This window comes from Canis lupus, chromosome 25 (assembly GCF_048164855.1).
Source record: "Canis lupus baileyi chromosome 25, mCanLup2.hap1, whole genome shotgun sequence".
Classification (NCBI taxonomy): domain Eukaryota; kingdom Metazoa; phylum Chordata; class Mammalia; order Carnivora; family Canidae; genus Canis; species Canis lupus.
Genome location: NC_132862.1, coordinates 28,323,343 through 28,343,614, shown reverse-complemented (window position 1 = coordinate 28,343,614; position 20,272 = coordinate 28,323,343). Strand labels below are relative to the sequence as shown.

General features: G+C 36.8%; 1 protein-coding gene across 23 annotated transcripts in view; it reads left to right on the top strand.

Moving 5' to 3' along the window:
• PLEKHA5 (pleckstrin homology domain containing A5) overlaps positions 1-20,272 on the top strand; it is a 242,065-nt gene that overhangs the window by 35,245 nt on the left and 186,548 nt on the right. Inside the window, exons 4-5 of one of the 23 annotated variants that reach the window (XR_012017645.1) lie at positions 780-872; positions 17,051-18,746. The exons of 21 other annotated variants lie outside the window; for them this stretch is intronic. Coding sequence is in view for 1 of the 2 variants with exons in the window: in XM_072798819.1 (XP_072654920.1) it covers positions 17,051-17,123 (73 nt within the window). In the remaining variant the exon portion in view is untranslated. Of the gene's footprint in view, positions 1-779; positions 873-17,050; positions 18,747-20,272 lie in introns of those variants that run through there. One more of the 23 variants, XM_072798819.1, reaches the window with a different exon arrangement.

The following is a 20,272-nucleotide window of genomic DNA, read 5'->3' as shown; positions in this document are numbered from 1 at the left end:
ACTGTTCTTTTCATCTGAAAGAAACTCTTCTTACACCTCTGCTGTTGATCCCCCAACCACCCCAAAGTTGCTTTAAGATGTTGCTTAAACATCTTTTTTACCTTTTGTTTCATTTCTTCACATGAGAAAACTTTTTTTTTTTCAAGCCTCCACCTTTCTGAAAAGGCATCACTTATCTTCGTCCTATTCTTGATATTTCTTCCTTCTCTTCTCTCATTATTTTCAGTAGCCAGATTCATTGGTGCCTTTGCATTGTGGCTATTATGCTGTCTTTCTTCCTTGATGCCACTTCCCACTATCTAAAATCCCCTGATTTACCTAGCTCAGTAGGTTTTATTACCATCTCTAGGATTCTCAAGTACAACTTCTCAGTCTGCTGAGAAGGTACATTTTCAAGCATAAATACTGGTAGCCTCTGTTGCTCACATCCTTCATATGTCTTCTTGACACAGTCACTTTCCCTGAGTGATCTTGTTTTTTCATGTTAATCTTCAGCCACTAGTGATAACTCCTAAGTTTTTATCTCCAGCCATCTTTCTCTCCACCATTTAAACCCATTTTTCTGTTTTTACCTGTGGGTGACATAAATTGAAGTATTCCCAAATAAACACGTTCTCCTGTCACTCTACTGTGACCCCTTCTCCCAATTTTCCCCTTTATTTTTCTCCTCAAAAATAACAACCAACCATCCCCCATACAAACACTCCCCCCCAAAAAAACAACAACAACAACAAAAAAAAAACTGCAACTCATATCACCTTGTTCTGTGCTTCCTGAAGACAATTTTGGAATTGCTGAAAATTCTTCTCTTGACGGGGTGAAGATGATGTTCCCACAGATGGATGGGTTGCAGATCTTCTAAGAAGTATCATGTAAGGTTTGGTTTTCTTATTTAGTATCATGTTAGTTGCTTTATAAGAAACTTACACTGTATCTGACCTACATTTAAGTCAAAGTTACATGCATGCATTATGGCCCATGCCTGATGCTCTGCAAACGGTGGTGGTTTTAATTAGAAACTGAGGATATGAGTGCTCCACTTCTTTCTTTCTTTTTTTTTTTTTTTAAAGATTTTATTTATTTATTCATGATAGCCAGAGAGAGAGAGAGAGAGGCAGAAACACAGGCAGAGGGAGAAGCAGGCTCCATGCCGGGAGCCCGATGTGGGACTCAATCCCAGGAGCCTGACACGGGACTCGATCCCAGGACTCCAGGATTGCGCCCTGGGCCAAAGGCAGGCGCCAAACCACTGAGCCAGCCAGGGATTCCCCGCTCCATTTCTTTTTTTTTATAAAACTCTAGTTTCCTTTCAATATCTAGAGTAAATCTTGGATCAGAAAAATTTATTCTGGATAAGAACCTTTTATTGTTAGCAACCTAGACATCATTTTTCTAGATCTTTGGACAGTGTTTTAATTCACCCACATCCTTAATCAGTGTTAAATTGCTAGCGATAGAATCTTTGATATTCAGAGATGAGGTCTGACGTATAGAGTATAGAAAAGAGTTCAAACCAGAAACCTGTAATACCTGTTTAGCCTGTGTTATAACCAAGACTGGGCAGATTCTCTGCAGGATCCACTTTGGGGAAGCTCTACATAGTGGCTTGTAATGTCTTTTATTTTCTAAAACTTTTGTGTGTTTTGGTTAAACTCTTCTTCAGACACTTTACTATTCAAGCCACTTTAGGAAGTGAAGTTATATCACAGTTACACTGTGAGCCATTTTAAAAAGGGTTCATAAAAGGCAAAGTAATTAGTATTGTCCCAAGTGCCATTATTTAACTGTGGTTTCAATTTGTAAAATATTTAGAAGTTTGGAAGATTAAGTAACTTTTCAATAGCAAAGATTTGTTGAAGGTTAGCTTTTTGGAAGTACTCTGATAGAATCCTAGGAAAAATACAACTTTGGTACATGCATGTGTTAGGTGAGTTTACAGACTAGAAAATTAGATGTAACTAAGAAACTTGATTTCATCCTGAACAAGTGGGTAACCAGGATGATCTAGTGTAAATCCAACCCTGGCTGCCCCATTGTTCACCAAAATACCAGAGATTTTTCATGCTCTGGATACCAGAGGCTTATTGTCTTTTGCATTGTTCTTGCTGTCTCTTCCTTACTTACTTTAAAAAGGAATCGAATATTGGGAATTACATTTAATGTCCCCATTTTAATTACTTGCACATTTCACTTTTACAAGTGGTCCGTTTGAACATATAAATGTGATTCAAATATTATTAATTTTTAACTCTCAACTTGTTGCTTTATATTGACACCAGCTAAATAAGTATCTGGCCAGGACAAAAGGACTCCTCCTCAGTTACTTAGAGGAAACCAGTTAGGGGGCCCTGCTTATCTTTCTGTTGTGCAGGGTGAGGCTTTTGCATGATCTTGAAGCAAATGAGGGTGCAACAGCTCTGGCTTTTTATAAGGAGAAGTGAGCCTAGAGGTTCCACAGGCATCTGGGGATTTGAAATTTATCACATATGGACACATGTCTTATGTTCCAAGTCTCAGCATCTCTCCTTCCCCCAGTAAAATTAAAAAGTAAGTAAATAAAAGAATTCCTTTCTACCCTTTTCAGAAATAGTATTCTGAAATTTTGGTACCCAGCATTTCCAACTTAGTGTTATATTTGTTAGTGCAGTGATTTTTTTTGTTTTTTCAGTTGGTGAATTTGATTTTGGAAGTACTTATGGGATATGAAACTACTATGTGCATATCAGAAGCTCTATGATACCTACTATTTAGAAACCTAGTTTTTTGTTTTTAAAGATTTTACTTACTTATTCATGAGAGACACAGAGAGAGGCAGAGAGAAGAGAGAGAGAGAGAGAGAGAGGCAGAGACAGGAGAAGCAGGCTCCATGCAAGGAGCCCAGCATGGGACTCTATCCCTGGACTCCAGGATCACGCCCTGAGCTGAAGGCAGATGCTCAACTGCTGAGCCACCCAGGTGTCCGGAAACCTAGTTTTTATTAAGATGATCTAGCTTTTTAAACTCTTCGTATGTCTAAGCTGAGTATTTAAGGACCACTGAACTCAGTAGATAAGAAGGCTATTTTTAGAAACAAGATACTTTGTGATTAAGAAGACAGACTTTGGAGAGGGAGACAAACCATAAGACCCTCTTAATCATAGCAAACAGAGGGTCACTGGAGGGGAATGGGTTGCGGGGACAGAGTAACTGAGTGATATCCTTAATGTCCTTAAGGAGAGTGTGTGATGTAATCAGCACAGGGTATTATTGTATAAGATTGATGAATCACTGACTTCTACCTCTGAAACCAGTAATACATTATATGTTAATAATTGAATTTTTTTTAATAAAAATTTTGTTTTTTAAAGGCAAATTTTGGGATCAGAAAGACTTGGATTTCAGTTGCAGCTTTAACGTGATTAGCTATTTCTTTGGGCAAGTCATTGAACCTCTGAATCTGTTTCCTCAACTGTCAAATGGGGATAAAAACAAACTCTTTCGTGTATTTTAAGACACAGGATTTTAGAAGACTACTTAACCTAATTAAAATAGTTACTTAACATACGTATGTAAGGCATACCATGCTTTAGGTCTTTACACTTTTATAAATTATATTAATTCACTTAATCCTTGTAATTATGAAGTAGATATGATTGTTTTTGACAATTTATAGAAGGAAACTGAGACACAAAGAGATCAGTGACTTGCCTGAAGGTCACACAAATGTGATAGAGTTGGGGTCTGGTTCCAAAGTCCTTATTCTCAATGCAACACTATACAATCTCTCCTAATGTTCTTTTTTCTAAAATAAAGTATGTGTGGGCTCAAAAAAAAAAAAATAGTAACAGTTCTTTTCTTTCTTTTTTTTTCTTTCTTTTTTTTTTTTTTTTTTTTTTTTTTTTAGTAACAGTTCTTTTCTAATGCTAAAACATAAAAGGAAAAAAATTCCCAAATTAGAGCAGGGTTGAAGAAAGTTTAACCTAAATTTAACAACGAACTTAATTTTATCTAGTTTACTCCTTGTGTTATTGACCTCACTGAAACCTATTGCAGTTACACAAACACATCATGGTACTAAATGTCTTGTACCTAATGTTTTATTCCCAAATGACAAAAGATCAGTGTTATGTCATTGTCTCTGCTTTTGCCTCTTTTTCATTTCAGTGTCTTGGCTATCTTTTCCTGGGTAGGATCCTTGTGTTTGTACTCTACTTTCATGCATTATTATCACCCCTAAAATGGTTTGCCACCTCCCACATTTGTCCTTTTATACCTCAGCTGAGTAGTGGCTGTGATCCAGGAGCTTGACACTCTTTGCCTATACAAAGGCTGTCAGCTGTCCAGGAGAAGTTCCAGATCATGATTTCTGTAGCCTCTGTGATTTTAATAGTATCAGGCTTCCATGTTGATAGCTATTATGAATATAAATAATGATAAACTAAATGTTTTCTTAAAAAGCACCTGTGTAAAAAAAAAAAAAAAAAAAAGCACCTATGTATTTCACTTTTCTTTCTTTGCTTCTTTTTGAGAGTAGTAGTGACCACAACAACATAATTTTAGTTTTCTCTAATTTTGTGGGCCATTGCCCTTTGATTTGTCACCTTTTGTGATTCTTGTCTGTTAATATATGGTCCACCTTATACTGTGTTTAAATGAAATTAACATTTATCAAATAAGCCATTGGATTTAAAATTTCTCTTCTGTATATTATCTTTCCGTTACCAAAAAATAAACAGTAAAAGAAGTTGCTAGCATATATTCATACAGGCAAATAATACCTACTTTGTATTCATTAATAAGATGGTACTATTCACACACCAACACTACCTTTCCCACTTCATTGGTCACCCAATTGTTATATCTGTTTAGGATTGTTTCCCATTTTGCAGTCCATACTTTGCATATAGATCAGTGATGAAAGCATTCTTCAGGGTAACCCTGAAACAATAATTTGATCTCAGATTCTTCTGGGAACCAAGGAGAGCTAAAAAAGAATGTGTCTTTCAAAAGGGATGAACTGAATGTAGCTCACTTATGAAATGGATAAATGGATAAAAGTGGTAACAGATGCAATACCTTATTTGATTTAGGAAACTGCAGAAAGTAGTTTTGATTTTGGTGTTGGCTTCATGCTTACATAAGATTCAGCAAGGCCTATTTTGCTTTGGAAACATGTCTACTGGACACATTGAGTCTTGATGCTGAGATAATTTTTTTGTGGTTCTTAGTTTGCTGACACTTTTCAGGTTTTGAAATCCTATCTTTTCTCTATTGGTTTGACCTGTGTTATTCCAGTTTTTTTATTTCATTTCTTCCATTCATTTTATTCATTCCGTCAACCAAGAGATGTTTATTCGGCTTGTACTTTGCACTAGGTAGTGTGTCCTTCACTGAGGTTGCTGTGGTTGAGCAAACACAGATGTCCTCATGGAGTCTTCATTTTAATGAGGGAGACAGTACTTAAATCAGTTGTCCCACAAATCACTGTAAAGCTTAGTGATAAACTTAGTGAAGAGAGATGCAGTGTCATAAGAGTTGTCTGTGGGGAGTTGACTGAATCGATATCTACAGGGTAAATGGAAATTACCCAGGCAGAGAGGGAAAGGCAGGTAGGTCATTGCAGGCATAGGAAATAGTTGCGAAAAAGCCACATGGAGAGAGGAAGCATGGTAGGTTTGTAGAACTTAAGGAAAGCCTGTGTATCTGGAGTGTATAGACAGAAGTCTAAAGCAGAGGTGGGAAAAGTAGGTTACAGGATCATTCCAAGGAGTACCACGAAGGCCATGTTCAAGACCTTTTTGTTTATCCTCAGAGCAGAAGGGTTCTAAGATCCCATTTCTGTCTCAAAAAGCTCATCCTGTGAGAAGAGATTAGAGAGGCTTGCATGAGTGTAGAAAAACCCATTAAGCTATTGCTTAATGTCATTTTAATGAATTCTAAGTTATAAAATGATACCTGTGTTTCACCATCTTTGTGCTTTGTATTTGGAATTTTCATTGTGGAAGCTTGTCTCTCTGTTTGTCTTGCAAAGGCCCCTGAGTCTACCTGGAAGTAAGTGAAAGTGAAGGTTACTTGCTACTCTAGCTCTGTGGCTGTTTTGTCTCAGATAATCAACTGTTAGTCTCAGAGAATAAGCTGGCATGAATTGAGGTCCAACTTACCATAATTTGATTGGTTTCTTATTTTTTGTCTATTAGATATGAAACTTGTGGTCGTGGTGGTGGTGACCGTAGCAGCAGCAACAGTGATAGTAGCAAATACATACGTATCAGGCACTGTTCTGGGTGTTCTGCATGTATCCATCCATTTATTTCTCATTCAGTCTCATGAGCTGTTGGAACTTCTATGTTCTCTTCTTAGAGATGAGGATAAAGCCCAGAGAGATTATGAAATTGTAGAGCAGGGTATGAACTCAGATAGTTTACTTCCAGTATCCAAGCTCTTAAAACCATTCCTCTAAGTCAAAGGTCATATGTGGCAGGTTAGAGAGGTTAGAGCCCTCTCAAAGGTCAGACTGCATATGTCAGGGAAGCAGGACCCCAGCCCAAGCACTCTGACTTCAGAGCCCCTGCAATGTTTTAAGTCGAGGAAGGTCAGGTGGCCCGGGTGGCTCAGCGGTTTAGCGCCGCCTTTGGTCCAGGGTGTGATCCTGGAGACCCGGGATCGAGTCCCGTGTCAGGCTCCCTGCATGGAGCCTGCTTCTCCCTCTGCCTGTGTCTCTGCCTCTACCTCCCTCTCTCTGTGTATCTCATGAATAAATAAATAAAATCTTTAAAAAAAAAAAAAAAGTCGAGGAAGGTCAAGTTTCAAATGTCTGTAACTAATTGATTTTACAGAGTGGCAACCCATTTTCTTTTAGTGTTTTCTAGACATCATAAATCATTAAGAACACATTTTACGTATAGTTTTGAAATCGCATTGTTCCATAGATGTATACTGTATTTAAACTTCTTTAATTTTAGGTAATAAGGTGTTTTATGTTGAGAATAATTAAAAGTGTATGAGACTACCACCATAATGAGGACAATGAAAAGATACAAAGTGTTGATGAGTATATACAGCAGCTAGAACTCTCCTGTACTGCTGGTAGGAGTGCAAATTAGTGCCATCACTTTGTAATACTGTTTGTTAGTATTTACTAAGACTGAACACGTGCATATCCTATGACTCAGTTCCCCTCTTAAGTAAATACTCAACAGGAATTTGAATATATATTCACCAAAAGACGTCTACAAGACCATTCATGAGATGTGTGTATAATAAATAATAGCAAAAAACTAGTAAGTACCCAAGTGCCCATCAGTAGTAGGTAGATAAGTTGTGACATGTTCATCTAATGAAATACTGTATAGCAACAAGAATAGTTGACAGCTGCATGCAACAGTAAGATTAAATATCAGTTGAATATCATAAAGATAAGTTTGGATACATGTCTTTCCAGACCTTTAAAAATATGTGTGCATATAGATTCATTTCAGAAGGGAAACTGCTGGTTTTCTTCTCTATAATAGGCCAAGCTACTGTGAATACAGGCCCCAAATATAATGGCACAAACACAATAGAGTTTATTTTTCATTCACACACAATAGTCCAGGGTCGATGTTCAGGTTGGGATTTGGGTGCGGGCCTCTTACCACTCCTTGCATTCTTTCAGGAACTTGAGCCAGGGTTGTGTCTGACATCTTCAACATGTAGCTCCAAAGTTGTACCCCTGCCTATGTACTGTTGCAGAGACCATCATCACAAGGCACACCAAAGTGTGCGTGTTAGGAGTAAGGATAAGAGGTGGAAATATTGTCTGCTTTTGTGCCCAGGAAGAACATACTTTGATAGTCAGTATACATTGTTGTGCATATTATTTCTGCTGTTTTGTGATTTTTTTTCCCTCCTCCCAGCATACTAGTACATGGTAACTCTCTTTTCATGTCAGTGAATGTGGATCTCTTTCTGTTTTTTATTTTTATTTTTTTTAAAGATTTATTTATTTATTCATTCAGAGAGAGCAAAGAGAGAGGCAGAGACACAGGCAGAGGGAGAAGCAGGCTCCCTGCAGGAAGCCCAATGTGGGACTCGATCCTGGGTCTCCAGAATCACACCCCGGGCTGCAGGCAGTGCTAAACCGCTGCGCCACCGGGGCTGCCCCGCTTTCTGTTTTTTAATGGCAGTAAATCACCTCTTTGAATGGATGGGGTGAATTATAATTTAACATGCTTATATTGGTGGTTTGTTTCTTTCAGGTTTTTGACTATTACTAACCATGGTATCAAGTGAATATACTTGATAAGAAGATTGGTTTTTGTAGGGTAGTATTATTAACAATAGAATTTGATGGCTCAAAAAGTAACCCCATTTTTAAGGTTTTGATATACATATTGGTCTCCAGATTAATTGCCTTCAGTGTTCATTCTTATTTGGTGTATTCATCATTTTTATTGTTTTTAAGTAAGATTTTCATTTGTATTTTGACAGTCATTTTTGTTTATTTCCAAAGACATTTTTGTTTTATTGTAAAATCGATCAGTCTGTTTCTTTTTTGATTTCTGCATTTGGTGTCCTACTTGGAGTTACTCTTAGATTATAAAAATAGCTATATTGCCTTCTTTAGGTTTATATTTTTATTCTTGGTATTTATATTTCTAATCTACCAAGCAATGCTTTATTTTTTCATAAGAGATGCACAGAGAAAGAGGCAGATACATAGGTAGAGGGAGAAGTAGGCTCCCTACAGGGAGCTTGATGTGGGACTCGATCCCAGGACTCTGGGTTCATGACCTGAGCCAAAGGCAGACGCTCAACTGCTGAGCCACCCAGGCACTCGAGTAATAGTTTTTACATAGAACCTGTCTTACTATTTGTCAAATTGTTGGCTAATTGTCCCAATAGCATTATTTGTTGTTTTGATGTTGTCCAATATATAGAATTGTGTGAATATATATAAAAGTCTTACCACGTGTTTTAATATATCTTTAATAGTGATTAGGTTGGAGTAAGGTGGAAAGTATCAGTTCTCTGAGCCATTTGAAGCAGTGAGAGCCACATTGCTTCAGACAAAAGGTGGCATCACTAAGCATTAAACACATATCATGGAAAAGGTGAAGTAAGTCCCTTCTATTGGCTCAGAAAATGTGATAGATATGCTTTTACATTTGAAAAATCCTCTCCATTGTCCTAGCTGGCCCCCAGTTATAGGTTTACCATCTGATTTACATGGGGCTGCATTTGACTCTTATTTCCTGTGCTTTTTGGGCTCTCTCATATTGCTTCAGGGGGAAGTCAGTATACCTGCCCAGCTAAACGCTGGTTGACCCTAAAAGTGATTCTTTTTAGTGAGAATTGAGATCATGATAAGTTTGAGTACTGGTGGTTATGTTTTTGTTTTTTTTTTTTTTCAGCGAAAATGTTATGTCAGTTTAATTTATTTAACATGTGTGATTATTAAAGTTATTGAAAATAACCAAAGTCCTTGAATCCTGATAGACATTGTATTAACATAATTTTCTCTCTCGGTTTACATAATGTGGCCTTGAACAAGTCTGTATGTGTGCAACAATTTTAAGTCTTCTGAAAAAAGAAACCTTTCTTCCTTACTTGATGTATTTTGCTTAGTTAGCAATCATGCTCAGACTTTGTGAACAACAGAAAGAAAAAAGTTAGGTGTTGGACGGATAACTCAAGGGCCTAGTGGAACCACCCATCTAACCTCCCAGGCTCACCATGTTTGTTAAGGTTCCTTTGGTTGCAAAAACAGAAGCTAACTCAAACTGAAAGGACTCTTGTGGAGTTTGCAGTCTTGAAGGAATTGCTACACAGCTAAATTTTGCACAGAGCAAGAATCTAGGGCCTTGAGCATTGGGAGCTTCTGAGCCCTCCCTTGAGTGCTTTCATCAGGGTGACACAGCTGTGACCATATCGTCATACAATTGTCAAATTCCCAAGAGAGAATCTGATTTGCTTGATGGATGGAAAGATAGAGCCATCTGTAGAAGATTGAATCATATTAATTTGCTAGTCGGACTGTTTTTATCTCAGAAAATGCAGTTTCTCTTTCAGCTTAAAAGCACAGACAGGTTTTGAGCAGCTCTTCTAAGTGTCAGGAGAATCGTGAGATGGTGAGCCTTCCCAACTAATGTCTACTACATGTACCTTTGATCTTCTCCACTCCATAGATCTTGATTTCTTCATGGTTCTTTTACTATTTTGCTACAAACCCCCAGAAAAACCCCAACCCTAGATCAGCTTCCCTATACAGGGAAGCTAAATACTGTTGGGGAAAATGACACAACTCTTGAGATGGCCCTTCCCTTTCATTGGGTAGCTGGAGATTTTCCTAGTCATTATTTTTCTGTAAGGCATCCGTGGTAGTATGGGTTCTATGTGTGGTCATTAATAATTCCACATTTCACTGTATACTCTTCTGGTCTAAAAGTATGGCACAGTTAACTAGTGGGGAGACCACTGCTTCTTACTAGTTCTTTCTAGTTGAAAGTTTCTATTAATTGTCTCCACCCCACCCAACCACTGAAGTTCTTGATTACTTTGAACCATAGTCATAGTCCATTAAAGTTGTGTGTTTTCAATGGAGATAACCTTCAGGTTGGTTTCAGCATATAAGCTGTTGTAGATAAACAGAAGGAAGCATCTCCTGGCCATCATTTTGCTTCAGTATTCTGGCTGATGTAATGTTTTTTGAGACTTAACTTTGCACTGAAATCATGTATTTGGATTCTGTTGTTAGAAAAAAAAATTCTCTTTATATGTGTAAATGGGCTATTCTCATACAAAATAAACTTCAGAGTTTGTACAACCAAAGTGAGCTATACCTTATTTATGCCATAGATGAAACAAATCATCTGTGGCAAGTATATTTGTGGAAACCCCAAAACTCTGAATTGAAGGCAGTTCATTTCATTGATTTACAAAGAAATAACTGTTAAACAATTTCTTTTGGGTGAGAGATATAAAAATTTGATATCACTGTCTTTTATGTTATTTTAATATTAAATTTACTTAAAATTCTTCATCTCCCCATGTGTTCCCTTTCCCCCTTACACATACCTGCAAGCCCATGTATATACACACATTCTGATTTTCATGCTGTATTACATATAACAACAACAGTAAGAAGGAGCTTCTCAAATGAGGGAAAGAGTATATTAGTAGTGGATCAGATCAAATTTTGAGATTTCTTGTAAGAATGTGTTCTAAACAGAAACTCAGTTAAAGGTAAATGATTGTAAAATAGTAAGTAAGCATCCTGGAGACAACTTGGGGAGCCGGAAAGAGCTAGACTTTGGAATCATCTCGACTTGGCTTTGAATCCCACACCTGATTCTATCTGTGTAACTTCTTTGAGTTTCTGTTTCTTTTTCTGTAAAGTATATAGGATTAATGTAATATACTTTGAGTTACTGGCACATAGTAGATATGTGAATAATAAGGTGCAATCATTATTTTGAATTAGTTTGTCAAAGATAAAACAAATTGCTTTATTTATTTTATTCTGGTAGTTGTCCTGGAAAGCATGTATTCTCTTTCTCTTGTTTTTACCCTTAAAGAAAATTAAGTTATCAATAATGGGTTTGGTGTAGTGACTTTGCTGATGTGGTACAGCTACTTTAGACCCAGGATGCTGACTTAAACTAGTTTTCAGTTTTATCTTTGGACCTAAGTAAAGGTCTATTTAAAGATTATCTAGTGTAAAAAGAAAAGAAAAGGGGGGTGATTGTAAACTAAAGCTACCACAGATGAATGAAGTTAGTGTTGTTTCACTACTTAGTTTCCGCTGATACTACATTGAAGGGAATTGGAGCTTTCCTTCTCTGTCCAGTCCTGGGAGGGCCTCTAGCATCTTCTGTCTGACCTTTACCCATCCAGTTGACAGTGCTAAATTGGCCGCCTCTGACTACCAGTGGTAGACTGGAGTTTCACATTGCCTTCTGAGATACTTTGATTGAAATATCTGCCAGTGGTTTAACTACAGACTTTTGTAGGGTAAAAGCAAACTACTACATAAAATGCACACATTGAATCTAAGATGAATCCAATTTCACAAACATTAAAATGTTAAACAAAATGTATAAATCCAGGAAAGACATAAATTGAAGAACTCATTAGTGAGTTTTTGGTGACCTTATATGTGTTGATAAAATTAAGGTCTTCCTACCTCTTGTCTTCTGATTCCTACAGAGCCCTCAGTGGCTCCTGAGAAAGGGCCTGGGTAAAAATCAGGTCAAGATTTAATTAGGGCACAGTCTCTTAGACAAAGCTTGGACTGAGCATCTTTCTGGGCCATTACTGATAACTTGTACTTCTTTTTCTTTTGTTGTATAACTCTTTCTGCACTCTCTCTCTTTTTTTTTTTAAGACTTTATTTTCTTAATTTTAGGTTCACAGCAAAATTAAGAGAAAGGTACAGAGGTTTTCCATATACCCTTTGCCCCTACTCATGCATAACATCTCCCATTTTCAACATCCCCCAATAAAGTCAGTTCTTTTTGTAAACTTTCTTTTATAATCTTCTCATTCCTTATTCAGTGGTATGAGGTCAGAAATGAATGTTCAGCACTGGATGTAAAGAAAGGCAATATGTAGAAGTAATACTTTGTCATTATTTACTCTGCATTTATAATTGTGTGTGTTCTGTTGTGGAACTCTCCAGCAACCTCTAGCCCTCAGTGAACCAACCATTTTAGAAGGTGGCTGATGTATTGACCCTGCATTAAAGTACTACGAAATAAGATCAAGTGGAAACCCTGATCCCAGTGTTGTAAACTCCCTCTCTTGCCCCGTTTAATTTATTGGTAAAATTCAAGTGTGTGATCTTCCCTATATGACCAAAAAATTTCCTTGTGACTGGCTAATCTGGAATGTTTCTTTTTTCCTCCTTAAATTAAAAAACAAACCCTGTACCATACCCATACTTGGGTATTGAAGTTTCTGCAAGTATTTTATTTCTAAATAATAAGAGTTGAAAGCCTAGGAATGAGTGAAATAAAAACTTTTTAATTGTATGAAAAAGACTTGTGAGGTAGCAAATCAGAATATTCTAGTGACATTTTTCTCTTTGTCGTTGGCTTTAGCTTAATTAAATTGTGGGAAAATCAGGTCAGAAACATGAATAATCATTGTTAAGGTTTGTTCTTAACCTCTGAAGTGGAATATGGGAAGATGGCTAACCTGTCTGACCTGTCATAGGTGACATGATTCGTATTTATAAGGGGTTAATTTAAACTTGGCCTTAAAGATTTTGATGAGTAATTTAATGGCTTTCTTTTGTGTTTTAGGTTTTGATTTTTCAGTTGTATGGTTGTAGAGAACCTTTTCCTGCCGTAAACAAACTGTAAAGGGGGGATATTGCCTTTAAATCCAGTGAAAGCAGATGGGTAACTTTATGCATGAAATACAATTGAAATCTCCCTGTAACGATTTTATAAGTAATTTATCATCAGTTCTTTCTGTCTACATAATTGTTTGGAACTTGGTTGTTTTTCCTTACATACTTGAGTTTAAAGTGAGCACCCTAGCTGACTGGGAAGGTAGTTGAATTACTTGGGTGGATGACTGTACCACAGCCCATACACTATGCAAAACCACAGCTGTAAAAACCCTCATTTATAGTGAGAGTCTGTTACTCTTTGCTGTTTTCTGATGTCTTTGGTGTTTGTCTAACAAGACAGTTGCAAGAAGTTCATAAAATCTTAAGTGAAATTTTTTTTGCAGTTTGACATGTAAAATGAGAATAGTAACTAGAACAGAGATATTTTTCCCAGCCTTTCCCTTTAACCCACCCCAGGGAGAAACCCCAAACAGCCTGGCTTGACTTAAAGGGGAACATGGTAGAGAAAAACAGTTTCATTGACAGCTGAGGACTGTGATGTCACATTATTCCTGAAAGGATTGAAATTGTTAAGAAGAAATCGACTTAGGGAATAAGAATTTTTTTTAAAGGGATTTTTATTTATTTATGACACACACACACAGAGACAGAGACACAGGCAGAAGGAGAAGCAGGCCTCCCGCAAGGAGCCCGATATGGGACTCGAACCTGGATCCCAGGATCACACCCTGAGCCAAAGGCAGAAGCTCAACCCCTGAGCCACCTGGGAATAAGAATTTAAATGAGCAATTAAAGTCATAAGACTTTGATTAAAAATTTGGGAAATGTGGAGATTATCAGTTCCTTCATCTACCTCTGGGAAGATTTTAGTGTTTCTTTTAATATAGGGATGAAGAGACACTCTGTTTAACTCTGAATTCCATAGCTACTTGTAGTATAAATTTACCCTGCTTAAGAAAGCTTGATTAGCTATTCCTAAAATTTATGTGAATTTTATATTTATATAGCCAGGCTATTTTTAAAAAGAACAAAGTAGGAAGACTCATACTGCCAGATTTCAAGAATCATTACAAAACGACAGTAATCAAAGACAGTGTGGCATTAGAGAAAGGATAGATAACAAATAGAATCTGGAAATAGGCCCATACATGGTCAATTGTTTGTTTTTAATGCATAGGTGAAAATATACTGAAATGGAGGGAACTTAGCCTTTTTAACAAGTACTTCTGGACAGTTGGACATTTCTATGCAAAAAAAGAGAAATTTGACCCATTTTATACTTTATACAAAACTCAAAAAAAAAAAAAAAAAGGATCTACTAAAGGGACACCCGGCTGGCTCAGTCAGTAGAACATGCAACTCTTGATCTTGGGATTGTGAGTTCAGACCCCACATTGGGCAAAGAGCTTACTTAAGAAGAAAACTCCAAAAGCTCTAAAAATGGATCATAGACCTAAATTTTCAAACTATAAGTCTTCTAGAAGAAAACATAGAAGATGCTCTCTGTGATCTTGAGTTAGAGATGTCTTAGAAATGACACCAAAAGTATAAGACACAAAGAGAAACAAAATTGATAAATTGAACTTTGTCAAAGTTAAAAACTTTTTCCTTTGTGAAAAACTATTAATGGAAAGAAAACACAAGCAACTGAATGAGAGAAAATATTTGGAAATCATGTGTCTGACAAATAAATTGTATCCAAATAACATAAAGAACTGTAGAAACTTAACATTAAGAAGACAAACCATCCAATAGGCAAAGGGTTTGAAAAGTTACTTCACCAAGAAAGGCAAATTACAAATAAATACATGAAAAGATGCTTAACATCAATAGACTTTAGGGAAATGCAAATTAAAATCATAATTAGGTCCACTGCATCCCTATTAGAATGACTCAAAACAGAGCAATGAAGATATGTATTCCTTTCATTAAGTGTTTACCAGGTGCTTCTAACAGTTCTCCATGCTTTACGTATATTAATCCACCATTTGATCTTTGTAAAACTGTGAGCATTCTCATTATCTATATTTTCAGATAACAGATCTGAGGCTTAGATAAATTGTCCATAGTCACACAGCTAGTAAAGGGCAGAACCAGGAAAATATAATTACAGAATTACACGAACACTGTATTACTCTACCATATTTGGTGAATCATGTGCTTTGGGTTAAGTTAGTAGTAATGATCATTCCCCTTGTGCCAAGAGTATATGTTTTACAGTAGACATTAAAATGGGGGAAAATATTTTACAGTTGCTCCTGATTTCCTCATACCTTCACATTTTTCCATCTGTTTATGAAAAAAATGTTTTAATTTCCTTTTGTTGCTAACTTTTAACCTCTGCCCATCAGAATAGTAAGGAAATGATGCTCAGAAAAAAGATATATTGCTTCTTGGAGCCAGTCACAGTTAAGGGCAGGGATGTCAGTGCTAGCTGGGAACAGTGCTTTGTTTTCTCCAAACAAAGCAATGGCATGGTGCTGGTGTTTTGTTTTTTTGTTTTTGTTTTTGTTTTTGTTTGAGCAAGAGATATACACATCACTCAACCATTCAAGGCTGTCACTATCTCACTAACTCCTTTGGCTTCTTGGAACATGAGGCAAAAGAGCAAAGCAGCCTGTGGGGGATGGCCTAGAGTGTTATGTTTGATTTATAAATAATTAACCTTATCATTGAAGAAAGCATTATATGTTTTGTTTTTATCTTTTAAGGCCTGGGGTTTGGCCGAGTCTCATTGGGATCCAGGTGATGATAGTAATGACAAAAGGTCAGGAGCTACCACCGTATCCCCTCAGCCATCAAAAATCAAACAGTTAAAAAAAAAAATCAAACAGTTAAGTTTCAAGTGTTGGAAATATGAATTTTTCACTTTTCAGTCTCATAAACTAAAGCTACTGTTGCTATAGCAATGATTTTTCTCCTACATAAAATTTGTGTCTGAGACAATTTTTTCTTAAACATGGTTTTTAAAAGTATAAAATGAATAAGCGTAGGCATCATGGCCCTGAAATAATTCTTCAAATGGGAGAAAGGGGATTTGTTTTTAATAATTTCATCAATGTAAACATGAAGTCTTGATCACAATTCTTTCAGTTGATTTCATAGGTGGGAACTCTTCGGTGTAAACTCAAATACAAGTCCCATTTGATTTATAAATATATCTCATTTAAAGCAAGAGTTGAAAAATTAAAATAGCATAAATGCCATAAGTGGCATGGTATTATTCCAGCAACAAGAAGCTTTTAATAGCAGTGGGCTCTTAAGTAGGTTTATATTTTATTCCTGCTGAGCTACTCATAAATGATTACCAGAAAATCATAGTGAAGGTGATAGGTTAATGCTTTCAGTACATGCATTATATATTCCCAAGTTACTAATATATTGAGGACTTAGATAAATCAAATGTTTTGGGGATGCCTGGGTGGCTCAGCGGTTGAGCGTCTGCCTTCGGCTCAGGGCGTGATCTCGGAGTCCCGGGAGTCCCACATCAGGGTCCCTGCATAGAGCCTGCTTCTCCCTCTGCCTGTGTCTCTGCCCCCCCCCTCTCTTTCTCTCTCTCTCTCTCTCTCATAAATGAAATCTTTAAAAAAGAAAAATCAAATGTCTTAAGAAACTTGGATATTACTATGTTGATAATCTTGTTATATTACCATTTAGTTTTATTTTTAAAAAAATATTCTTTTTGATTATTTACTTTTTATATTATAATAATTAAGTTACTATGTTCTACTGCAGGTGTTTCATGGTCCTAAGAAAAATGTTGAAACCTCCTAAGAGTCACGGGATTTATACCTGGAAGCAATCTTAGGAATCATTCTGCCCAACTTTTCATTTTATTGGTTGAGAAGTTAATATTTTGAGGCTTGAAGTGACACCTATGGATTATTCAAGTTATTGTGGCAGAGACCAAAATTAGATGGATGCCGGCCTCTTGACCATCCATGATGCTGTATCCTTGTTTGCCCTTTCCACATCTATTGATCTTTACAATAGATTTATGCATATGAAAACAAATCTATGAAACAAAATCTATTTATGCATATGAAAACAAATCAGATGCAGTCATCTCTGTTGGACAAGAGGGAGTGAATGAATCCTTAATTCAAATAATACAAGGAAACTATAGCCAATTTTCAGATTTATTTTTGCAATGAGAGAAATTTTATTACATGATGTTGAATATGTAGCATTTAAAAATATTTGATTCCCTACAATTAATGATATTGTAATAGTGTTAAATGTTGACAGATGGTAGTTACACTTGTGGTAAGGATAGCATAATGTACAGAAATGTTGAATCATTATGTCATACACCTGAAGCTCAAATTTTAAAAAATTTAAGGAAAGGGATGCCTAGGTGGCTCAGCGGTTGAGCATCTGCCTTTGCTCAGGGCGTGATCCTGGAGTCCCGGGATCCAGTCCCACATCGGGCTCTCTGCATGGAGCCTGCTTCTCCCTCAGCCTGTGTCTCTGCCTCTCTCTCTCATGTCTCTCATGAATAAATTTTAAAAATCTTAAAAAAAAAATTAAGAAAAAAAAGCAAAGAATGTGTGTGTGGGGGAGAATAATTGAAAAGATGTGCCAGGATCATAGACACAGAATATATTGGGGCTAATGTCAAAATTCCCAACTGCTTTTAAAGTTATGTAAGTTAAGCTGGATCAACTATTAATGAAATTCAAAAATTTTTAAATAAATAAATTAAGTAAAAAACATTTGATTCCCAGTAAGGAAGTACTAGCAAGCTAGTAGAAAATGGATAAAAGATGGGAGCAAGGAAAATCCTCTCACATTAACGAAAATGTAGAAAGACACTCTAAAAGAAAAGCCAGTTAGGGATCCCTGGGTGGCGCAGCGGTTTGGCGCCTGCCTTTGGCCCAGGGCGTGATCCTGGAGACCCGGGATCGAATCCCACATCGGGCTCCCAGTGCATGGAGCCTGCTTCTCCCTCTGCCTGTGTCTCTGCCTCTCTCTCTTTCTCTCTGTGTGACTATCGTAAATAAATAAAAATTTAAAAAAAAAAAAAAAAAAGAAAAGCCAGTTAGAATGAGATATCTTATTCACTTATCAGATTGGCAGTTTTAAGTGGTAATACCTCGCATTAGTGAAGGCAGAGGGAAATAGTCTCTTTACTACGAGTAGGAATGTAAACTGGTGAAAATAGTGAAATATAAAGTGCTCATACACTTTGATTAATCAATTCTATAACTGCAACTTTGTCCTACAAATATCATAATATTACTATGAGATTGAGTTTTCATCTATTTTATAATGTACAAGATAGTTGCTGAATTTTGTTTTTATACGCACACAAAAACAGTAAAAATAGTAATTGCTGAAGTATCATTTAATAATGAACTAGTGTATAAATTAGAACAGTAGAAAAGAATAGAATACATGTAGCAATAGATCTGAATGTGCCAAAATCCAAGATTTATGAAGAGGAAAAAAAATCAAGTATCAGAGCATTTTGTATACTAATAAAAATATATATATTTCTGGGATCCCTGGGTGGCGCAGTGGTTTAGCGCCTGCCTTTGGCCCAGGGCGCTCGATCCTGGAGACCCGGGATCGAATCCCACGTCGGGCTTCCGGTGCATGGAGCCTGCTTCTCCCTCTGCCTGTGTCTCTGCCTCTCTCTGTGTGACTATCATAAATAAATTTTTAAAAAAATTAAAAAAAATATATATATATATATTTCTGCTTTTTCTATTTAAGGATTCTAGTAGGATACAAATGAAAATGTTAACAACTTTTGGGTTTTATTGAGTTTTGATGAGATCTATCAAGAGCAGAGGGCACTTTCCTTTTCACTTTAAATCCTTCTGTATTTTGTGAAAAAGAATGTATATATATGCACACACACACACACATTCTGTGCACATATGTTGCTTTTGTTTAAACATTTTAAATCAGGGTGCCTTCCATGGCTGCATCAGTTGAGCCTCTGCCTTGGTTTAGGGTCATGATCCCAGGCTGCTAGGATTGAGCCTGGCTTCAGGCTCCCAGCTCAGTGAGGAGTCTGCTTCTCCCCCCCCCCCCCACCCCCGTCCCTTCACCTGACTTGTGCTCTGTCTCAAATAAATAAATCTTTTTAAAAAAAAATTGTTTAAACAGTAAGTTATGTACATTATGAAGATGATTTTGCTTTGCAACTGTGATTGAGGAAGTCATTCCTTATTTTGAAATATTTTTGAAAAACATGTTCTCGATTTCTTTATAATTAAATTTCTCTATTAAAAAAAAAAGCATGTTGAGGGGCATCTGGGTGACTCTGTCGGTTGAGCATCTGACTCTTGGTTTCAGCTCAGGTCATGATCTTGTGGGTTGGGATCAAGCCCCATATCAGGCTCTAGGCTCGGCTCACCAGAGAGTCTGCTTGAAGATTCTGTCCTTCTGCCTGCCCTTCCCCCTGCTTGCACACATGTGCACGTGCACTGTCTCTTTCTCAAATGAATAAATATTTTTAAAAAGATCTTGTTTATTTCTAGGATTCAATTAAAGTGATTGAAATTCAACTAGCAAAATATTCTACCCAACTTGAACCATACACCTCAGTCTTCATTTAGGAAGATAGATATCTAAGAAATATGTTTACCAGGTCATAGAGGTAATCATATTCTTTGACTCTGTAGTTCCATTTCTGGTTCTAGATGCTAAGGAAATAAAATGTTTTCATAATAGTAGAAAATAAGTATAATACAAATGTCCAGCAATTGACTCTTGTTGACTAAACCATGAGATAACAAGATAGAGTATTATGTGGTCTTTAAAAGTATTGAACACAGAGGAGCCTACGCAGTTCAGTATGTTAAGCCTCCGACTCTTGGTTTCAGCTCAGGTCATGATCTCAGGATTGTGAGACCAAGCTCCGCATTAGGCTCTGCTCTGGGTGCAGAGTCCGCTTGAGATTCTTTCTTTCTCTGCCCCTCCTGTTTAATGCTTTCTCTCTTTCCT